Source organism: Dipodomys merriami, unplaced genomic scaffold, assembly GCF_024711535.1.
Source record: "Dipodomys merriami isolate MVZ:Mamm:240054 unplaced genomic scaffold, mDipMer1.0.p SCAF_271, whole genome shotgun sequence".
Lineage (NCBI taxonomy): Eukaryota > Metazoa > Chordata > Mammalia > Rodentia > Heteromyidae > Dipodomys > Dipodomys merriami.
In genome coordinates, this window is record NW_027204171.1 from 514,363 (window position 1) to 537,015 (window position 22,653).

The window sequence follows — 22,653 nt, forward strand, 5'->3', positions numbered from 1 at the left end:
GTGTGTGTGTGTGTATGCATGTGCGTGTGTGCCAGTATTGGAGCTTGAACACAGGGCCTGGGGGCTGTCCCTTTAGCTCATCAGTTCAAGTCTAGCGCTCTTACCACTTGAGCCACAGCCCCTTAAGATTATAAGAGGTCCTGAATGAATTGAGTTTAAATCTAAGTACAGCCAAAAACAAGTATGAATGAGCCGGGTGCTAGGGGGCTCTCAACTGTCATCCTAGCTACTCAGGAGGCTGAGATTTGAGGATCACAGTTTGAAACCAGCCTGGGAAGGAAAAATCTGTGGGACTCTTATCTCCAATCAACTACCAAAGAAGCTAGAAGTGGTGCTGTGGCTCAAGTAGTAGAGCATTCACCTTGAGCAAAAAAAGCTCAGGGACAGTGCCCAGGATTAGAGTTCAAGTGCTTGCATGCACGCACGTGCACACACACACACACACACACACACACACACCAGTATGAAAGTGACTTGCAGCTAATAGCCTTTTGTGCATTCTGGACTGCATCTGACACAGTGGATCCAATCAAATGTGTTTCTCTCCATCTGGAAAGAAACTCCAGCTGCTAGAACTCTCAGAAGCGGCGATCACCTGACTGCCAGGCCCTCTGCAGGGTGCACCTCCTGTTTATTCTGGGGGGCGATAAGGGTGGCTGCCCTCGGGGGCACTGGGCACTGCTGAATCAGCCCGGCAGGGGCCCCTGGTGAGCCATCCCCACCCAGCCCAGATCCAAGGTCACTTTGTGCCAGGAGCAGCCTTCTACCATATTCTGGGGAGCGGGGACCAGAGACAGCAGCGAGATTGCCTTTAGACAGATCCTAGCCACGTAGGAGCCTCCGATCTGAGGATGGTGATCTGAAGCCAGCTCAAACCGACAACTCTGCAAGACTCTGTGCAATCATCCAGCAAAAAAGCCAACCTGGAGGCATGACTCAAGTAATAGAGCACCAGCTGTAAGCAAAATGAGTTTTTGTGGGTTTTTTTCTTTCTTTCTTTTTTTTTTTTTTTTTTGATCAGTCATGGGGCTTGAACTCTGGGCCTGGGCGCTGTCCCTCAGCTCTTCAGCTCAAGGCTAGCGCTCTACCACTTGAGCCACAGCGCCACTTCTGAGTTTTGATCCTGTGATCTCAGCTTCTTGAGTAGCTAGGATTACAGGCGTGAGCCACCAGCACCCAGCCTCAGTGTATATTCTTCCAGAACATTCCCCTTTCTGTATACTTTTAAGTGCCCATGTGTTTGGGGTTTATATGGGTGATTGGTTTGAACGTGTTCCCAAATGTTCACCTGCTGGGAATGTGGACTTCAATGTGGCATTGAGCAGTGCCATCTTTGGGAAAGTAACAGGGTCACCTCATATTAGTGTGCTTTTTGGGGGAGCGGCTGTTATTTCATTCTATTTTATTTTTGTATATGTGTGTGCTGGTCCTGGGTCTTGAACTCGGGGCCTGGGAGCTGTCCCTGAGCTTTTTTTGCTCAAGGCGAGCGCTCTACCATTTGAGCCAGAGCTCCACTTTCTGTTCTTGTGGTAGTTCATTGGAGGTAAGAGTTTCACAGACTTTTCTGCCCAAACTGGCTGCAAATCGTGATCCTCAGATCTCAGCCTCCTGAGTTCCTAGGATGACAGGCGTGAGCCCCGGCACCTGGCTCCGGTCAAGTTAAAGCCTGAAAGCTCAGTTGGCACAGGATGAAGCAAACACATGTGCTTCCCATGGACCACCTACAGCTTGCGCCCATGCTCATCATTTCTAATGGTGTTATAAATATCTTGTATTCTTGGCAGAAGAAAAAGTTGCTCACATAGAGTGCTTTAGTTTTGCCAGTACTGGGGCTTAATCTCAGGGCCTAGGCGCCATCCCTTAGCTTTTACTGCTCAAGGCTGGTGCAGAGATTTGAGGATCACAGTTCAATGCCAGCCCTAGCAGTAAAGTCTAAGACCCTTATGGGCACTGAACCACCAGAAAACCAGAAGTGGAGCTGTGGCTGAAAGTGGTAGAGTGCTAGACTTGAGCAAAAGAACTCAAGGACAGAACCCAGGCCCTGAGTCTCCTTGGCTTTGAATCATGATCCTCAGATCTCGGCCTCCTGAGCAGCTAGAATGACAGACATGAGCCACTGGTGCCTGGTTTTGTCTTTGGTAGAAGCAGGCAGATTAATGCCCGCTGGGCATCAGAGCCTGATGAAGATTGAGGCCTAGCTGCAGGAAAGACAGGGTCAGTACCCCATTTTCTCCCCTATATTCTCTGTATTTGGGAAGAGAGATTCTAAAAATAAGACATTGAGACATACATCTGCTGGGCGCCGGTGGCTCACGCCTGTCATCCTAGCTACTCAGGAGGCTGAGATGTGAGGATCCTGGTTCAAAGCCAACCAGGGCAGAAAGACCGTAAGACTCATCTCCAGTGAACCACCAGAAAACCAGAAGTGGCGCTGTGGCTCAAGTGGTAGAGCACTCACCTTGAGCTGAAGAGCTCAGGGACAGCGCCCAGGCCCAGAGTTCAAGCCCTATGACCGACATCCCCCCCTCCCCCGCCCAAAAAGTAGAGATACATCCTGAGGTCCCCAAGAATTTCCAGACACTGAGCCTTCCTTGGTGACAGGAGCCGTATAGCTGGGAATGGGGTGGGGTGGAGCAGACCACACAAGGAACCACATGCACCCCGTTGGCAGAATAATAATAATTATTATTATAGTAACAATATCATACATTCAGGACAAACCCAGCTGTCCCCAGCCAAACCATGAGATCTGTATGTACAGTGGATTCTATGTAGCCAGCAGGCGGCGCTGCCCACCTGTACCCCCAGGGGCCCAGCCCCTCCTCCTACGGATACTTGGCACAGGTCGGGGAGGCTGGCACTGCCAACGCCATCCCTCCATGCTGGGTACCCCAAAGGGGCTACGCCCACCTTCATCCCGGGGGCCGGGCTGCAGCTGTGGGGGGGAGGGGTGGCCTCTCTGAATTCCCCACCCCCCTCTTCCTCCTCCCACGGGCCTGCCCATGACAGGAATGGACCAGGGACATTCGGGGCACAGATAGAGCATGCAGAGTGGACCCATGGCATGCTTGACCCGCTAGGCGCCATGCAGCGGGCCTAGGATCGTTATACAGGTGTCAGAGGGCTGAATGGGCAGGGGGGCTCACAGAGTCCCCCTTGGGCTGGGCCTCTGATTCAGTCTGTGGTAGGGTCTCCTGGGAGCTGGGTCTGGGGGCAGGCAGCTGCAGGAATTCCGGAAGCACCAGGTCCTCTTTTCGAAGAAGGCCCCTCTGGTCATGGGCTCCGCTGCTCTGTACTCGATTCAGGAGCTCCACCAAGCCTAGGTAGGGGGGTGGGCCATGGGAATCAGAAAGCTCGTGTGTGTGTGTGTGTGTGTGTGTGTGTGTGTGTGTGTGTGTGTGTGTGTGTGTGTGTGTGTGTGATGTGTGATTGGAGATCAAAGTCTCACAGACTTTCCTTCCCTGGGCTGGCATTGAACTGCAGTCCTCAGATCTCAGCCTCCTGAATACCTAGGACTCCAGGCATGAGTCTCTGGGACCTGGCTAGGAAGCCAGACTTCACTGCTTTACTGGCCCCAGCACCAATGACCTCTCCAAACCCTCCTGTGCCAGCCCCAATGGCACAAGCCCTCTCTGCCTTAGTTCAAGGCTCCCTAATGACACGGCCAGTGATTTCCCCAATCCTCCTTGTCCAGTCTCTCTAATCCCTTGCCCCGATCTCCCCCCACCCCCGCCCCAGCCACCCCCTTTCCAGGTACCTTCGATGTCAAAGGTCTGCCGTTTCTCGGCCGAACTACTGGGTGCCTCCACTAGTGAGCTGGGGGGCAGTGAAGAGGTGTGCGTGGCCTTGTTCTGGGTTCTGGAAGGACATCCCTGTAAGAGTGTGGGGGTCACAGCCACAATCAGGAGGTGCGGCCAGAGGCAGCAGGCGGAAGAAGGCACCCCAAGGGCTCTTGCCCACCTGGCTGCTGCTGCAGGAGACCGTTTGGCTGGCATCCCCGATCTTCACACCTGCAAGGAAGAGCACCAGGGGTGGTGGTGATGATGATGATGATGATGATGATTTCCCCCCTTCCATTTGGAACCCAAATCAAGTCCCAGGGGGATCATCCAGGTTCTTTACCTGGGAGTGTCTCCAAAATCAGTCGCTGGCCAGACACTGAGCTTACTAGCTTCTCCAGATCCAGAGGCTGCTTCTCACCTGGCTGAGGGGATGGGTCAGCTGCCCATGGGCAGAGAAGCCCTCCCCTCCCCATCCAGCCCCCCCCCCGTCCCCTCCTGCCCCTCCCCGCAGCAGGACCCCCCACCCCCCAGCTCACCCGGTGCACTGCCACCTGCTCCAAGCTTAGGCCGTGCTTCGCCAGGATGGGCTGCAGCGCTTCCTGCAGCCGCTTGCTGGGCTTGGCCGAGATCCGCACCACGCGCTCCAGCGTGGACAAGTCCAGCCTGCAGGAGACCCTGGGGCTGCAGAGCGCGGGAGAGCCAGGCCGCAGCCCTCCCCGGGCTGGGCGGGGCCAGCCCAAGGGGTGGGCGTGGCTCCAGAAGGGGCGTGGCTGCAATACCAGGGCGGGGCTCCAGAAGGGGGCGTGGCTGCAGCACCAGGGGCGGGGCTCCAGACAGAGGCGGGGCTGCCAGCACCAGGGGGCGGGGCTCCAGACAGAGGCGGGGCTGTCAGCACCAGGGGGCGGGGCTCCAGACAGAGGCGGGGCTGTCAGCACCAGGGGGCGGGGCTCCAGACAGAGGCGGGGCTGCCAGCACCAGGGGGCGGGCTTCTAATACAAGAGGGCGGGGCTCGGCTTTGACCCAATAAGGTGAGAAGGTGGTGGGCGGGGCTTCAAGCGCCAGGGGCGGGGTTTCTGACGCAAGAGGGCGTGGCTCGAGAAGAGCAGGGAGGACCAGAGGACCTTGCTCTACTGAGTGATCAAGATCGCCTGGCCTTCTGGGGTGGAGGAGGGGAGGAGAACTCACTCGAAGGTGATCCTGGTCTCCAGCCGCACTTCCTGGTCCGCCAGCACAGTGCAATCCTGATCCAGGACCAGGGCCTTCTGCAGACCCCCAGGCAAGATCTGAGAGCCCCTCCCTGACCCCAAGCCACCCCTGGGGTCCCCAAGAACCACCTTTCTTGCTTACTGTGGCCTCTAATGGGGATCGGGCCTGTCAGCCTAGCTACTCAGGAGGCTGACATCTGAGGACTGAGGTTTGAAGCCAGTCTGGGGGCAACAAAGTCTGTCAGGGACTCTTTATCACCAATGAACCCCAGTGCGGTGGCTCAAGTGGTAGAGCACCAGCCTTGAGCCCAAAAAGCAAAGGGACAATGTCCTAAGCCCCTGTACCAGCCCCAAAGTAAGTTAAATCAAGATAAAATAAGAATAAATGCTGACTGCCCAGACTTACTCCCCAACAGAAGCCCTATGGCCTGTGCCATTCCTAAATGGGAGAGGGGAGGCCCCTCCCAGACAGCAGGCTTGCGCTGTGCCGCGGGGACAGGTGGAATGTGGGTGGTGAAGTTATATTTAGCCGGCACAAAAACCCATCTGGGCTGTTGTCAGCTGCTTTGGTGGCCTGAGACAGTTGGCAGAGTTTCCCTTACTGCTGTCCTCACACCCCACGCTCCAGGTCCCCAAACTTGTCCCCCCCCAAGTACCCAGCTTGCAGACCTTTGCTTAAGTTGTTCCCTTGGCTTCGAGTATCCTCCCCCACATTTTGTCTGCCAGACAAAATCCTCTCTGTCCATGTCACCTGCTGCCGCTTCTATGAAGCCTTCATAGAAGAAATGTCTACCCACTCCCAAGATAACTCCTTCTAGAAGTTTCAGTCCTCCTGCTAATTATGTCCTGTGGGGTTCACCTCCAGCCTGTGGGCCTGGAGGAGTAGATTTGGGCACCAGTCCTTCTACTCACTTACCTTCTCCAGGCCTTAGGACTTGACTACTAAGTAAATGGATTCCTGATGATGTCTGAGGTCAGCATTATTCCTCCCCACACCCTTGCTGAATGGCTTAAAGACTAGTTTTCAGCCAGGCACCGGTCATCCTAGCTACTCAGGACGCTGAGATCTGAGGATCACAGGTCAAAGCCAGCCTGGGCAGAAAAATCTGTGAGACTTTTCTCTCCAATGAACCACCAGAAAACTGGAAGTGGTGCTGTGGCTCAAGTGGTAGAGCGCTTGCCTTGAGCATAAAAGCTCAGGAACAGTGCCAAGGCTCTGACTTCAAACCCCACGTCTGGCCTCCCTCTCCTCCAAATAAAAGAACGTTGGTTGGGTCCAGGTGACTAGAAATGGACTTAGGAGCCTGGGAATGCTTGCCTAGCATGCAAAAAGCCCTAGGTTCAATTCCTCAGTACCACATAAATGGAAAACGCCAAAAGTGGCGCTGTGGCTGAAGTGGTAGAGTGCTAGCCTTGAGCAAAAGAAGCTCAGGGACAGCGCCAGGCCCTGAGTTCAAGCCCCAGGACTGGCCAAAAAAAGCAAGAAAAGAAAGAGTCACTCAGGATCAGGAAGAGTTTAGAATGAGGAGCAGGGAAGGTGAGGTTGCCCACCTGCTCATTGCCCATCAGGTAGACCTTGATGTCGGGTAGCGAGAGCCCTCGCTTCTCACAGATGCCAGCAAGCATGTCTCGGATGGTGAGGCCAGATCGGGCCAAGGCCAAGGAGGCTGTGCCATCCGGGAGGTACACGCAGCAGTATTTTCCTGGACGGCTTTCGCTGTCCCCTTCGGTGCTCCCAATGCTCTTCCTGTGGCTCTGGTTCTGGGGTCAAGTGGGGGGGGGGTGCAGATTATGTATACACATGCAGAGGACAGACAGGTGCGTGGAGACTGGTAAACTCCTGGGGGCGCACACACACACACACACACACACACACACACACACACACACATTCAAGCACACATCTGGAGCCAAGCCAAAATGTCCTCCTCCAGGCGCGTGACAGGTCCACCCACTGACCACACCTAGGCCTGCACATGCGCACAGGTGTCTGCGCCACCCCCCAGGACATACATGTGTGGGCCAGTAGCGTGATGACAGGAAGAAAGGAAGGGGGGAGCACAGCCAGGAAGGAAAGTGAGGACCGAGCCAGAAGCGTGCCTCATTTCCCCAGCATTTGGCTCACCTCAGATCTGTTGGCAAAGGCAAGGAAACCCAGGTCTAGACTGGCAGACGAATTTAGGGAACCCTGAGACTCTCGGCGTAAGGCTAAGCTCGTAGTACCTCCTGTCAGCTCTAGGAGAGAAGGAGAAGGAAATGGGAAGAGTCCCTCTGCCCCTCACCCCATCCCTGCGATGACACCTCAGCAGGTGGATTTTGTTTGGGGGGAGACCCCATACTTCTGGGGTCTAGCCTGGGAACAGAACCACCATGGAGAATGAATGAGATGACCTTGAGGATTTATTTGTGTGTGTGTGTGTGTGTGTGTGTGTGTGTGTGTGTGTGTGTGTGTGTGTGTGTGTGAGTGTGTGTGGATACTGGGGCTTGAACTCAGGGCCTGGGTGCTTTTTGCACAGAGCAAGCACTCTGAACCACAATTCCACTTCTGGATTTTATTTATTTATTTTTTGGGTCCAGTCGTGGGGCCTGAACTCTGGGTCTGGGCGCTGTCCCTCAGCTCTTCAGCTCAAGGCTAGCGCTCTACCACTTGAGTCACAGTGCCACTTCTGGCTTTTTTCTTTTTTCTTATGTGGTGCTGAGGAATCGAACCCAGGGCCTCAGGCATGCAAGGCAAGCACTCTACCACTGAGCCACCTTCCCAGCCCCTGGATTTTTTTTTTTTTTAAGTGTTTCCTTGGAGGTAAGAATCTCACACAGATTTTTCCTGCTCATGCCTGGCTTCGAACCAGGATCCTTCAGATGGGTTAACCCTGGGGAGCAAACTGGATTACAGGCATGAGTGCTCCGTAGCTCCAGGGCCGACTGGATCTTGCATTCATGTTGCAGTCCGTGAGGCCAGTAGAAGCCAAGGGCGGCACCAACTCGGGTACCCGGCCCCCCCCGCCCCTCCCCTCCCTCCAGGGCCTCACCTCTCCGGAAGGACTTGCGGAGCGGGCGGCCCCCGGGACCCTCGGCCGCCGGCAGCTGCCCCAGCTCCTCCACGCCCAGCGGCAGCGACTTCCCCGGCTTCAGCTTGGGCTTCTGCGGGTACAGCACGGGCTCCGGTGCCCAGCCCTCGCGCAGATCGCGGGGCTCGCACCCGCAGCTCTGCCTCCAGGGGTGTCTCCTCTTGCAGGGTGCTCCCCTCGCCCCAGACTCCTCCCCCCGCCGCGCCCCCCGCCCCGGGCCTCGGGTCCCCCACCTTCCTCGCCGTGTCCGGGCTGCCCAGGCGCGTGGAGCCCGGTTCCCGCAGGGGCCGTCCTTCCGCCTCGGCCAGGAGGCACTCGCGGTACAGCGGGGACTTGACGAAGCGCGCGTAGCTGTCGAACTTCATCAGGTTGAAGATCTGCAGGGCCAGCCCGGGCGGGGGTGACGGAGACTCAGGACTCCCCTAAATTCATCTGCCCCGCAGGTTAGGCAGCTGGCCCCGCCCCCAAGCCCTGGAGGGAGCCCCCTGGCCACGCCCCCGATCTTGGTCACGCCCACACACTTAGTTAAGCCACGCCCCAAGCCCTGGCCACGCCCCCGATCTTGGCCATGCCCACATATTCAGTTAAGCCACACCCCAAGTCGTGGAGGGAGACCCTGGCCCCGCCCCCAAGCTTGGCCACGCCCACACATTCAGTTAAGACACGCCCAAAGTCATGGAGGGAGACCCTGGCCCCGCCCACAGCAGCTCCCGACACCTGCTTCTCGCCCTGGCCGCGCCTCTACTCTTGGACACGCCCACAAGCTCATTTAGGCCCGCCCCTACCTCTAGAGGAATGCCCTGGCCCCTCCCAGATCAGCTCCGGACACCTACTTCTCGCTCTGGTCCCTCTTCAAACCCTGGGGGAAGATCTGGCCCCGCCCCTACTCTTGGCCACACCCACGATCTCAGTTGGGCCCCGCCCCAACTCATGGAGGGAGTCCTTGGCCCCGCCCAGACCAACTCCCGACACCTACTTCTCATCCTGGCCACGCCCCTACCCTTGGACACGCCCACGAGCTCGTTTAGGCCCCGCCCCTACATCGAGAGGAAGGGCCTGGCCACGCCCCGTATAGGCCACGCCCCGTATAGGCCACGCCCGCGATCTTAAGTAGGCCCCGCCCCTTGTTCCATTCACCTCGGCTTCTGCTTAGGCGCCTCTGAGCCCTACCAGCTCGGGGCTGAGGCTGCGGCCCTCACTCTCGCCGTCCAGGCTCCGCCCCTGGGTCTGACCACGCCCCCTCTGGGGGTCCCTGTCTCCTCAAGCCACGCCCTCCCGGCCTAAACCACCGCCCGGCGCCGCGCACCTGCAGCTGCTGTGCCCGGAACATGTCCGGGCGGGGCTGAGCCAGCACCTCCTCGCCGAGCCAGGCCTGCCGGTCGATGTTCACCGGGCTCAGAGCCTGGCTGGACAGGAACTCCTGGTAGATGTTGCGGGCCTCCTGAGCGAGCTGGGGGAGGGGGGGCCAGGCAGAGGTCAGGGGGCACGGGCCTAGGCGGAGGTCAGGGGGCACGGGCCCAGGCGGGCTTCCCACCCTTCCGCAGCCCTCTCCTTCCCCCCCCACCTGCTGGGTGTCGCTGGCCGGGATCTGCTGGAAACGCTCACAGGCCTTCCAGAAAGTCAGGTTCTCGGCGCTGAACTCCTTCTTCAGGAACTCCTGGGGGGGAGGGGGAGGGGGAGGGGAGGGCAGGGGGGGGAGAGGGGGAGGAGGAGGCCTGTCAGACACAATCTGTATCAGGGGACGTGTTCAAAACACTGGGACAGACGCGGGGCCAAGAGACCAGACAGACAGATGGTGCCAGATCCGGAGACACAGGGAGAGAAAAGCAGCAGCAGAGCCCAGGACAGAGAGAAGGAAAGGATGCTTCCAGCCGGGAGGAGAGGGAGCCAGGGAAGGGCTGGCTGAGGGGTGCCTGGTTGCAGAGGTCCACTCTGGCCAGCTTGGAGCTCGCGTGCATGCCCCTGCCTGCCTCCCTCTGCCCTAACCCATCCCACCCCACCCCGTCCCACCCCAGGATTTACGGTGAAGTAAGCCAGGCCCAATGGATCTTGCAGCAACCGCTCGAAGGAGAGGGCCCAGCTGGCCACAGGCTGCTCCTCGGGAAAGGGGCTGCTGGCACCACTGGGGAGGCTGTGGATGCTCAGGGAGCTGCCTTTGCTCTCCTTCTGGCTCAAGGACCCTGTGGTGCTGCTCAGCTCTGTAGGGGGGGATGGGCAAGCAGAAGGTGAGTCCCCCCCCACACCTCCCCAGTCATCCATCTGTTCTGCAGGTCCATTCCTATTTTCACCTCCCTCCACCCCCCAACTAGGACTTCACACATTCTGTCACTTACCTCCATCCGAGACAGCCAGAACCTAGGAGAGACCCGATGGGGTAGAAAGTCAGAGCAGAGCCCAAGGAGGAACAAATCAAGAGACATAGTTCTAACCAGGCACCTGTGGCTCACGCCTTTCATCCTGGCTACTCAGGAGGCTGAGATCTGAGAATTGAGGTTCAAAGCCAGCCCAGGCAGCAAAGTCTGTGAGCCTCATGAACCATCAGAAAACCACAAGTGGCGCTGTGGCTCAAGTGGTAGAGCACTTGCCTTGAACTGAAGAGCTGAGGGACAGCACCCAGGCCCAGAGTTCAAGACCCATGACCGACAACAAAAACAAAGAGACACAGTTCTGGGCTTGGCTACCCTGGGGACTGGAAACTTTTCTTCTCCACCTGAAGCTTCATGCTGGATGCCCCTAGCTAGTCATTGCTCTGTCAGGGATTTGCTCAGACTGTCCTGGCTCCTATTCCAACACATGCCAATCAGTGTGTGCTGGGAATGAATACAAAGTACCTTCAAATGGCCCCATTCCTTTCCTTCCCCCCAGCCTCTGCTGAGGGAGCCCAAGTGTGGATAGACTCTCTGTGTATATGTGTGTGTATGTGTATACATATGCACGTGCTGGTATTGGGGCTTGAACTCAGGGCCAAGGCACTCTCCCTTAGCTTTTTTTTTTTTTTTTTTTTGCTCATGGCAACTCTACAACTCTTTTTTTTTTTGTTAGTTGTGGGGCTTAAACTCTGGGCCTGGGCACTGTCCCTCAGCTCTTCAGTTCAAGGCTTGTGCTCTACCACTTGAGCCACAGCACCACTTCCGGTTTCCTGGTGGTTTATTGGAGATAAGAGTCTCATGGAATTTCCTGCCCAGGCTGGCTTTGAACCTTTGATCCTCAGATCTCAGCCTCCTGTGTAGCTAGGATGACAGGCGTGAGCCACCAGTGCCCAGCTACTCTACCACTCTTTGAGCCCCAGCTCCATTTCTGGCTTTTTGCTGGTTAATTGGAGATAAATGTCTTATGGACTTTCTGCCCAGACTGGCTTTCAAATATGATCCTCAGATCTCAGCCTCCTGAGTAGCTAGCATTCCAGACATGAGCCACCAAAACACCCCCCCCACACACACACACACACTGCAATCTGTACATAGACTTTAATACTTTCCCAATTGCTAAGCTGTGTGACTCTGGGAAAATCCATTCACTTGGCGGCTTCCATCTGTAAACAAGGGATGGTGCTAAAAATAGTAATGTCCTCTGCAGGCCACTACAAAGATGGAATCTGTGCATACTCTATTTATAGCTAGAGAGCAGTGGCCAGTGTGTAACGGCTGGATCCGAGCTTGCTATTGGAAGGACAGGTGTCTTAGTATCCAATAATCTCATTGCAACTGCTTCCCCTTGGCCTGCCTACCAGTTCTTCTGCAGGGCCCACCCCTTTGTACACAGCAGGGTTTTAGATCCACCCAGGATTGGGGGGCAGGGCAGGCTCTCTATTTCTCACAAGCTTCTAGGTCATGCTGATGACCTGGAAGGCCAGTTCAACCCTCTTCCACAAAGCACACACACTCTTAACTTCCCTGGGAATGCCAGCCCTTAATGAAGACAAAAACCATCCTCTGGGAATGACTCTGGAAGTCCCCCTCTGCCCCCCACCCTGTGTCCCTCCTTGGGTCTGTCTTGGGCCCTTTGTCCCTCACTCTAAATCTCCAGCTTTAACCACACACAGACAACCCTTGGCTAACATCACCCCCCAAACTCAGCCAATCCCAAGTGGAAATCCCTTCTCTTCCTACCAGAGTACCAGGCTGAAACGTGGCTGGCTCACAATCCTAGCTACCCAGGAGGCTGAGATTGGAGGATCACAGTTTAAAGCCAGCCTGGGCAGGAAGGTACATGAGACTTTTATCTCCAATGAACCACCCCCAAACCAGAAGTGGAGCTGCGGCTCAAGTGGTAGAGCGCCAGCCCTGAGCATAAGAGGCTAAAGGGACAGTGTTCAGGCCCTGAGTTCAAGCCTAGTACCCACCCCCTAAATAGGCATAAAGAACTCAAAATAACTGTTGTTGTTGTTGTTTGGGGGGGTCTAACGTTACAACCTTGGGCTCCCCGCCTTGGATGAACCCCATCTTCCATCTGGAGCATGAGGTACGAAGCGACTGAGCAGAAGGGAAAGTTAGTGCCTTTCCCGGGCCTCCCATCCCCTCCCTGACCTGCACCAGCCAAGTCATGCCCGTCCCCCACCCATCTCAGCGCCTCCCACGGCTGCAGGAAATGCCCTCCTTCCTGGGGGCGGGGGGGGGGGGGCTCCTGGAGCCAGGGAGGCAATGTCCCTTGCAGCTAGCTCCTTTTCCCCTTGCCATTTTGCACCTGCCTGCACCCCGTGGTGTGTTCTTCTTCCCACCCCCCGCCCCCCTGCTAAGCAGCTGTATTCCCAGCTCCAGAGACTCTGCCACTACTGTCTTCACCCCCTCCAGTTTCCCCAGGGATCATCACCCACTGCACCCTCTTCTCCCCCAGAGGCTGCCCTGCTGTGTGCCAGCCTCAAATCAGCCTTGTTCTTCTCTCTCTCTTTCTTTCTTTCTTGCCTTGAACTCTGGGCCTGGGCACTGTCCCTCAGCTCTTCAGCTCAAGGCGAGCGCTCTACCACCTGAGCCACAGCGCCACTTCCATTTTTCTGCATGGTGTATTGGAAATAAGAGTCTCATGGCCTTTCCTACCCCGGCTGGCTTTGAACTGTGATCCTCCTATCTCAGCCCCCTGAGGAGCTGGGATTTACAAGCGTGAGCCACTGACACCTGGCTTCTCAGAGGTTTGATGTCTACATTCGGTTTAATCAAAGGTCCATGTCCTTAAGTAGGGCTGGCTCCCGGATCCTCCCCTCCCAGCTGTCCTATCTGGGTCCTGAGTCTCTGCTCTTAGGTTGCCGTTGCTAGGTGACAGTTAAAACCCACCTGGGCCTGACTAATGAACCCCTTCAACATCACCCATTTCCCTCCCCCTCACCTCCCCCCTACACCTCATCAAACTTTTCTATTTTTCCTGCACCCTACACACGCCTCATTTTCCCTCTGCCTTGAGTACCTGCTACAACAATGCTCTCCCCGCCCCCCCCCCCCCGTACATATCAGGCATCTCTGAGTACAGGTCTCCTGAACTACCTTCCCTTCACACCTCTACCCATCACATCCAGGAGCTGGCCCTTAGCTTGTTCTATTCAAAGTTGGTGCTCTACCATGTGAGTCACACCTACACTTCATTTTTTTTTTTGGTGGTTCATTGGAAATAAGTATCTCAGGGACAGCCTGGTGCTGGCGGCTCACGCCTGTCATCCTAGGTACTCAGGAGGCTGAGATCTGAGGATCACGGTTCAAAGCCAGCCCAGGCAGGAAAGTCCATGAGACTCTTATCTCCAGTGAACCACCAGAAAGTGGTAGAGCACTTGCCTCGAGCTGAAGAGCTGAGGGACAGCGTCCAGGCCCAGAGTTCAAGCCCCACGACTGACAAGAAAAAATTTCATGGACTTTCCTGCCCAGGCTGATTTTGAACTGCAATCGTCAAATCTCAGCCTCCTGAGTACCTAGGATGACAGGCGTGAGCCACTGGCATGAAGTTCACAGACACATCTCTTAGACCCAGTGCTTTTCAGTACCCTCTACAGAGGCTGGCCGCTGGCCAATCCAACACTTATGGCTGCCTCCTGAATGTCTTGATTCTATCCTCTCTTTCCCTATTATCTATAGTTAGTCTGAGCTGATACAGGGTCCCTACAGTGGCTGGGTGCCAGTGGCTCACACCTGTCATCCTAGCTACTCAGGATGCTGAGATCGGAGGATCAAGGTTCAAAGCCAGCTTGGGGAACAAAAATCTGTGAGACTCTTATCTCCAATGAACCACAAGAAAACCAGAAGTGGCTCAAGTGGTACAACGCTGGCCTTGAGCTGAAGAGCTGAGGGACAGCACTCAGGCCCAGAGTTCAAGCCTCACAACCCACAAAAAAGAAAAAAAAAATCTAGAGCTGGAAAGGAACAGGGACACAAACTCAATACCAGATCTGACGCTAAGGTACAAATGATTTCCCCTAAGCCTCAGTTTCCCCCTGCCAACACAGCTTCCCCAACCTCCAAGGCTGCCTCTAAGCCTGTCTGTGAAAGACGCACCAGCCTGGCTGTGCTCAGAAGTTAGCATCTGCATAAAGTGTATATGTGTGTGGGGGGGGAGGGGGGTTGCAGAAAATCCTGCTGGCCGGGACTCCAACCTGCACAGACACTGGGCCTGGGGAAGTTGGGCTGAGCAGAGCTGGCCCTGTTCCAACCCCCACCTGACCTCTGCCTATTGCAGGAGAAGTATGAGTAAATAGAGGAAAAGGGGAAGAAAGGCTGAGGAAGGGTGTGGTGGTTATGGACACCCCCAGATCCACCATCGGGGGGGTGGGGTCTTCAGAGCAGGCAAAAGGGGGGTCTGCTGATCTCTGAGGAGTCGAAGAGAGGAGGAGGGACTCACTTTCCTACCAGCCCTGGCCTCAACTCCATCATCTGTCTCTATCCTCCCAGAGAGATACCGCTCCTCCCACTTTACAGATGAGGAAACCGAGGTTCAAACCAGATCATACGGAGTGGGAAGCAGAAATGCCTCAGAAGCCTCCCTGGCTTGTCTGTGGAGCCTAAGGTCTCCCCCCATCTTTCCATCTTCCTGCATGCTTGCCATCTGTGGAAAGGGATGCTTAGAGGCCCAAGGTCTTAAAATCTGGGACAGGAATAAGACCGAGGCCAATGGTGTGTGTGTGTGTGTGTGTAGGCCAGGGTGTGTGTGTGTGTGTGTGTGTGTGTGTGTGTGTGATTTATGGAGCATCTTTGTTATTGGGGCTCAAGGCTCAAGGAATTGGGGCTCACTGGAGCCACAGCTCCATCTCTAACTTTTTGGTGGTTCACCAGAGATAAAGAGTCTTAGGGACTTTGCTGCCCACGCAGGCTTTGAACTGTGATCCTCACATCTCAGCCTCCTGAGTAGCTGGGGTAGGAGTCAGCCGGGGCCTGACTCTTCTCGAGTATGTGCTGTGCTGGGCTCCTGTACTATGATCTCATCTTTGAGGCTCTGAACCTCTCTGGGGAATGTTACCCAATGTGGTTCCTTCCATGGGAGCCAATCCTGAGACGCTAAGCTGGCCGTCAAGCTGTGGCCACTTGGCATCAACATCCAGTCTCAGGGCTGGGAAGGTGGCTCAGTGGTAGAGTGCGTGCCTTGCATGCATGAGATCTTCAGATCTCAGCCTCCTGAGTAGCTAGCATGACAGATGTGAGCCACCGGTGCCCGGCAACCACTTCTTGAGCTATATCTCTACTTCTGGCTTTTGGCTGGAACCTGGGAGATAAGAGTTTCATGGACTTTTCCTACCTGGGCTGGCTTTGAACTGTGACCCTCAGATCTCAGCCTCTTTTCCTTTTATTCTTTTTTGCCAGTTCTGGGGCTTAAATTCAGGTCCTGGGTGCTATCCCTGAGCCTCTTTGTGCTCAAGGCTAGCACTCAACCACTTGAACCACAGCACCACTTCTGGCCTTTTCTGAGTAGTTTATTGGAGAGCAGAGTCTCATGGATTTTCCTGCCCGGGGTTGGCTTGGAATTGGGATCCTTAGATCTCAGTCTCCTGAGTAGCTAGGATGACAGGTGTGAGCCACTAATGCTAGGGGGCCCATAGGGTAAGTGTGTGTGTGTGTGTGTGTGTGTGTGTGTGTGTGTGTGTGTGTGTGTGCTGATTGAATGATTGTGCACACAAATGAACTGAATTTGGGGCTCCCTGAAGACACCTCGGGAAGGCGCTGGGATGTGTCTCAAGTGACAGATTTTTTTTTCTTTTTTTGCAATTGCCTGACAAGCGGAATGGCAGGGAAACAAACCTGGGGAATAAAACTGCCTGGCTTGGGGACAAGGGGGGGGGTATGGCATTGGGTGAAGGGGGAAGGGGAGCGCTAGGGGGAAGGGGAGCGTTTCCAAATGCTGATCAGGTCTTCTTGTCCGCACATCATTTATTCCTGGGTCTCCCTTGGGAGCTAGCTCAGACAGAAGGACACAGACTCCTGGTTCTCAGCCACCTCTCCACCCAGTCCCCCACGCAGGGCGACAGCCAAGCCTGGTGCCCCCAAAGTGGCCCACGCGTGAGCCCTGGAATCCTAGGAGAGAGTTCAGACTGGCCCAAGAAGGGCAAAGATTAACCTGTGCATGATCTGGACACCACCCAGAGAGTAGGGTGCCTTTCAGCTCTCAGTGGGGTACAGACACCTGGGGCTGGCACTGGAGGGGGCCCAGGCTTAGAGCTGTCTCCAGCCCTCTCCGTTTCCCTGCAGTTCAGAATACTGTTGCAGAAGCAATCTAGCTTTGCTCCCAAGTGAATCTGACTTGATGGCCTGGATGCCAGGGGAAGGACTAGAAAAGAATCTCACCTCTATCCTCCAGGGAGGGAGTGAAAGGCCAGCCTGGGCTGTTCTCGAACTTTCAAAGTGGGGCTCTAGGGGCTCACACCTGGCATCCTAGCTCCTCAGGAGGCTGAGCTCTGAGGATGTGACAGTTCAAAGCCAGCCAGGGCAGGAAAGTCAGTGAGACTCTTACCTCCAATGAACCACCCAAAAAAGCCACAAGTGGAGCTGTGGCTCAAGTGGTAGAGCACCAGCCTGGAGTGAAAAAGCTAAAAGACAGTGCTCAGGCCCTGAGTTGAAGCCCCAGTGCCAACACACACACACACACACACACACACACACACACACACACACACACACACACACACACACACACACACACACACAATGCATTACAAGTCTGTGATCTAACACCAACTGCCCCACCTGCTGAATTACGGAGAAGGGCCGGCCCCTCCCAGGGCCGCTCTGGGTGGGGTAACACAGCCAGAGAGCCGTGTAGGACATGGGGGTGCCCTAGTTCTCAGGGGGGGGTTGCCTAGGGGGGACTGGGGATGGGACAGGCTGAGACTGACCCATCCCAGGTGGCCTTCAGAAGAGGTGGCATCAGTGACTCACAAAAGCTGGCCCTGGGCACCTACGGTGTGGGGTGGATGGGGAGAAGAGGGCTAGGGCTGAGTGAGGGGCAGGCACTTGAGGTACCGTGCAAGTGGCCAGGGGATCCGTCCATCTGTTCCCTTGGGGGTGGGGGGTGAAGGCAGCTCCAGATGGAGTGAGCCCTGGAGGGTCCAGCCTGCATCTGGACAAAAGGCTATGTCCAATTAGTTCCAAACACCTCTCCCGGGTGGCACGGGACTCCTGGCAGGGCATCTAGAAGGATCCTGGGGGGCTGAGGGCACCGAGTCCCACAGCTGCTGCCTGTACCCAACTTCTCTGGCTTGCCGTGTGCAGCCTGAGCCCCACCCTGGCTGTGCACGCATTTCCCCCCTCCAACCCCCCCTCCAACCCCCCCTCCTCATGGCCCTGGTTCACAGCCCTCACTCACCATGCGCCCATTGGGGACCCCCAGGTGCTTCGGTTTCCCTGGCATCCCGCCGCGGATCACGGGTCCCCGTCTGGGGGGCCACCCACCATGGGGGGGGGGAGGACCTGTGGGCAGGGCCCGCCTGGAGGCTGGCGCTGTGCAGGGCGGGCGGCGGCCAGAGTCCTGCCGTGCTCTGGCGGGCCCTCACATCCTGAAGCAGAAGCTCACTACCTCTTTTCTCTGCCACAGGAAGTGTTTCTATAGAAACCAAACCACAGAAAGCAGCGAGGTCTAAGAGAGAGAGAGAGAGAGAAATAAACGCCTCTTCGTACACACCCGCCACGTTCACGCACGCACACACACACATGCCACCAGCACAGGCGTGAAAACAGGCATGCGCCACCTGTGCCTAGCACGGTGCGTGGCTCAGCCCAAGGGGCCCCGAGGTCCTGTCTGAGCACGCTGATGTCTGTGGACCCAATACTAGGCATCTTTGAACCTGGCACCCAGCATATACTTATCTCAGATCTACTATGTCCAGGATGTGTGTGTGTGCACAGTACCCCTGCAGGTACTGTGCAGGTTCATCTGCAACCTCATCTCCTGCAGGTTTAGGCTGTCACGCATGCACGTGCTCAGGTGTGCAGAGAAAGGTGGACTCTCTGTGTGTGTGTGTGTGTGTGTGTGTGTGTGTGGTGGTCCTGGAGCTTTACCTTATGGTCTGGCCACTGTCCCTGAGCTTCTGAGCTCAAGGCTAGTGCTCTATCATTTGAGCTACAGCACCACTTGTGGATTTTTCTTCTCTTCAGTTGTGGGGCTTGAACTCTTAGACCTGGGTACTAACCTCTGAGCTTTTTGCTCAAGGCTAGAGCTCTACCATTTTGAGCCAAAGCATCACTTCTGGTTTTCTGGTGGTTCATTGGAGATGTCTCATGGACTTATTTGCCTGGACTGGTTTGAACCATGATCCTTAGATCTCAAACTCCTGAGTAGCTAGGATGACACACGTGAGCCATGAGCACCTGCCACTTCTAGAGGTTTTGATGATTCACTAGAGATCAGAGTCTCACAGACTTTCCTGTCTGGGCTGGCTTTGAACCTTGATCCACAGAGATCAGCCTCCTAAGTAGCTAGGATTACAAGTGTGGGCTACTAGTATCCAACAGGGCCTTCTGTTCTTGCTTTATTTTTTTACTCCAAGACTGGTACTTTACCACTTGAACCACAGCTTCACTCTCAGCTTTTTGATGGCTTATTAGAGATAAGAGTCTCATGGGCTTTCTTGTCTGTGACTGGCTGTGAACCATGATCTTCAGATCTCAGCCTCCTGGAGTAGCTAGGATTCGAGGTGTCCTAGTTTTCAAATGGCCAACTTTTTGCTGTGTCTTCCTGTGCCAGTGAGCAGAGAAGAAGAAAGCATGCTCTCTCCTGTCATGTCTTTTTTTTTTTTTTTGCTGGTCATGGGGCCTGAACTCAGGCCTGGGCACTATCCCTCAGCTCTTCAGCTCAATGGTAGCACCCTACCACTTGAGCCACAGCACCACTTCTGGCTTTTTCTGCTTATGTGGTGCTGAGGAATTGAACCCAGAGCCTGATGCATGTAAGGCAAGCACTCTACCACTGAGCCATCTTCCCAGCCTACTCCTCTCGCATCTGATGTGGGCACTAATCCAATTATAATGGACTCCCTCCTCATAATTTAATTAGCATCAATAGGCTCCATCGCTAATACCCCCAAATACTATCACGTTAGGGGTTAGTGTTTCAATAATCAAGGATAAAAGGATTTTCCCCCCTTTTTTCTTTGGGGATAGCTTCTCATTATGTTCAGTAGGCTCTCCTCAAACTCTTGGGCTGAAATGAACTTCCTGCCTCAGTCTCATGAATTGGCTTCTTTTTCCTTTTTTTTCCTCCTCTTCCTCCTCCTCTTCTTCCTTCCCCTCCTCCTCAACCTCCTCCCTCTCCACTGAGGATTGAACCCAAGGCCTTGTTTATGGTGGAGAAGCACTTTACCACTGAGCTACATTCTCAGCCCTAGTATTTCAACAGATGAGTTGGAGGAACTCTAATTTGGATTTTTTTTTTTTTCAGTAACTACTAGGCATGAATTCAGGGCTTGTGTGTGTGTCCCTATCTTTTTATGCCTAAAGCTAACACTCTATCACTTGAGCTTTTTAAAGGTGGTTAATTGGAGATCAGAGTGTCACAATCTTTCTGACCTGGGCTGGGCTTCAAACTGTGATCCTCCGACCTCAGCCTCCTGAGTAGCTAAGGATTATGGGTACGAGTCAGTGACACAGTGTGCTCAGCTTAGTTTGGATCTTAAATGTCTCCCATGTGTTAAAGGTACTATGTCTCTCTCTGGCACTAAGAACCTTTAAGAGACTGGGTCTATGGGGAGAAAGTCCCCATAAGAAGAGACTCCCCTTAATAAGGATATTGGGACCCAGTTCCTTCCTTGCTTTGTTTCTTGATTGTCATGAGACAAAAAGACCTCCTCAGCTGGGCACCAGTGGCTCACACTTGTCATTCTTGCTCAGTCAGGAGACTGAGATCTGAGGATCATAGTTCAAAGCCAGCCTAGGCAGGAAAGTCCATGAATCTCTTATCTTCAATGAACCACCAGAAAACCGGAAGTGGCGCCGTGGCTCAAGCGGTAGAGCGCTTGACTTGAGCTGAAGAGCTGAGGGACAGAGCCCAGGCCAGAGTTCAAGCCCCACAACCACCACCACCACCACCACTAACAACAACAACAAAAAGGTCTCCCCAGCCATGTGGTCCCACCATGATCTATTAGGACCCCCACAGGCCAAAGCAACAATGGCCATGGACCAACACCTCTGAAACCGTGCTTTACAACATGCTTACCTTCTTATAAGTGATGAAGGCCGAGCCTACTCAGGGTTATGCAAATATTTAGTTTATTACTAGTACCCTCACCCCTCCTTAGCCCTATGAAAGGATCCAGATGAACTTGGATCCTTTAACCTGTCATCAAGGTACCTAACTTTTTATACATTTATGTTCCCTCTACAAGGATTTAACATTTATTTTTACTTTTTGTGCTGGTCACAGGGCTTGAACTCAGAGCCTGGGGCACTTTCTCTGAGCCTTTTTTTTTTTTTTTGTTGGTCGTGGGGCTTGAACTCTGGGCCTGGGCGCTGTCCTTCAGCTCTTCAGCTCAAGGCGAGCGCTCTACCACTTGAGCTACAGCGCCACTTCCGGTTTTCTGGTGGTTTATTGGAGATAGGAGTCTCACGGTCTCTCCTGCCCGGGCTGGCTTTGAACCGCGATCCTCAGATCTCAGCCTCCTGAGTAGCTAGGATTACAGGCGTGAGCCACCAGCGCCCGGCTTCTCTGAGCCTTTGTGCTCAAGGCTAGCGCTCTACCACTTGAGCCACAGCGCCAACTTCCATCTTTTTCTGTGTATGTGGTACTGAGGAATTGAACCCAGGGCTTCATGCATGCTAGGCGAGCACTCTACCACTGAGCCACATTACCGGCCCCACAGTTAACTGATTTTGGATCCTTCTTCCTGACAGAGGTCTCCCTCAACCAGTCACAAAGAATTCAGTCTTCTGCCAGTCTACCCTTCAGTCTTGACACAGTTTTTTCTTTTTCTTTCTCCCTTCCTTTCTCCCTTCTTACCTTTCTTTCTCTCTCTCTCTCTTTCTCTCTTCTTTCTTGTCAGTCATGAGTCTTTGGGCCTGGGTGCTGTCTCTTAGTTCTTCAGCTCAAGGCTAGTGCTCTACTCCTTTGAGCCACAGTGCCACTTCCAGTTTTCTGGTGTTCACTGGAGATAAGTGTCTCATGGACTTTCCAACCTGGGCTGGCTTGGTACTGCGATCCTCAGATCTCAGCCTCCTGAGTAGCTAGGATGACAGGTGTGAGCCACCAGTGCCCAGCTCAACATAGGGTTTTGTTTTTTTTTGAATTTTACTTTTGAGATGAAGATTCCATAAATAGCCCAGGCTTGGAAAACGCCACCATCAGGAATCCCTTAGTTCAAGCCTGGCCAAAACAACAAAACAAAACAAAACAAAAACATTTTGTAGGGGTAATCCTCCTCATTTCAATTCAGTTCCAGCCCCTGGACCTCATGTGGGAATATAGACCTAGATTTTCCAATTGTGTGTGTGTGTGTGTGTGTGTGTGTGTGTGTGTGTCTGTCTGTCTGTCTGTCCTCAGGGTCTGGGTGCTATCCCTGAGCTTTTTCACTCAAGGTGCTCTACCATTTGAACCACAGCACCACTTCTGGCTTTTTCATAGTAGTTTACTGGAGATCAGAGTCTCACGGACTTTCCTGCCCAGGCTGGCTTCGAACCGTGATCCTCAGATTTCGGCCTCCTGAGTAGCTGGAATGACAGGCGTTGAGCCAAGGGCTCTTAACTGGGGCTTGTAAAGAGGTGTGCGAAAGTAGCTCGTCGATGAGCTTAGGGACGGCTTAAAGGTCCGCCCCGGCTACCCGAGGTGGCTCAGGATGGAGACCTCCTTCAGAGCCGCTTCCACCCCCGACGCCCGGGCTGGGAAAGCTCACCCTGCGGCCTGACCTGCGGCCAGAAGCCCGGCGCGGGACAGTGCGGGCCCAGCGTCCGCGCGCAGCCCTGGGAACTTCAAGTTCCAGGATGCTCCGCTCCCGAGGCCACGCCCCTCCGCGGCCGTCGCTCAAATCATTCCTCCGCTCCTCATTGGCTCCCAGGCCTAACGTGCTGTTCCGTGATTGGTCTCCGGTCTTGTCACTCTAAGAGCTCATTGCCGAGGCCCGCTGGCAGGGGTTTAGGAACCTCCAAGATGATGGGAAGGCCCTCGGCGCGGATGGGGGGCTGTCCGCCCCCTCCATCCGCGGCCCGC

The 22,653-nt window shown here is 54.8% G+C and overlaps 1 protein-coding gene across 2 annotated transcripts; it reads right to left on the reverse strand.

The window, feature by feature from the left end:
* Positions 1-2,664: 2,664 nt before the first annotated feature.
* On the reverse strand, positions 2,665-22,578 carry Rgs14 (regulator of G protein signaling 14). 2 transcript variants are annotated; one of them, XM_070036487.1, is made up of 17 exons: positions 22,340-22,432; positions 21,451-21,813; positions 17,824-18,093; positions 10,389-10,410; positions 10,078-10,253; positions 9,620-9,712; positions 9,362-9,505; positions 8,289-8,432; positions 8,017-8,128; positions 7,113-7,222; positions 6,539-6,748; positions 4,968-5,044; positions 4,319-4,445; positions 4,123-4,204; positions 3,961-4,010; positions 3,758-3,872; positions 2,665-3,319 (listed from the first exon to the last, which is right to left on the reverse strand). In XM_070036487.1, the coding sequence occupies exons 3-17, from the start codon at positions 17,866-17,868 to the stop codon at positions 3,117-3,119; spliced, it is 1,710 nt and encodes a 569-aa protein (XP_069892588.1). In that variant the 5' UTR covers positions 17,869-18,093; positions 21,451-21,813; positions 22,340-22,432; the 3' UTR covers positions 2,665-3,116. The 2 variants fall into 2 exon arrangements, with proteins under 2 accessions (XP_069892588.1, XP_069892589.1); XM_070036488.1 differs by having other exon boundaries at positions 3,232-3,319; positions 3,758-3,858; positions 22,340-22,578.
* Positions 22,579-22,653: the final 75 nt, after the last annotated feature.

What these genes read in the sequence shown, in the direction of transcription:
- Rgs14 (XM_070036487.1), bottom strand. Translation starts at nt 17,868, where the DNA reads ATGCCAGGGAAACCGAAGCACCTGGGGGTCCCCAATGGGCGCATG. An exon ending in GAGACCAGGATCACCTTCGA is followed by an intron (nt 4,446 to 4,967) that starts GTGAGTTCTCCT and finishes GGTCTCCTGCAG; the next exon opens with GCTGGACTTGTCCACGCTGG. An exon ending in TCTCCTGCAGCAGCAGCCAG is followed by an intron (nt 3,873 to 3,960) that starts GTGGGCAAGAGC and finishes ACACTCTTACAG; the next exon opens with GGATGTCCTTCCAGAACCCA.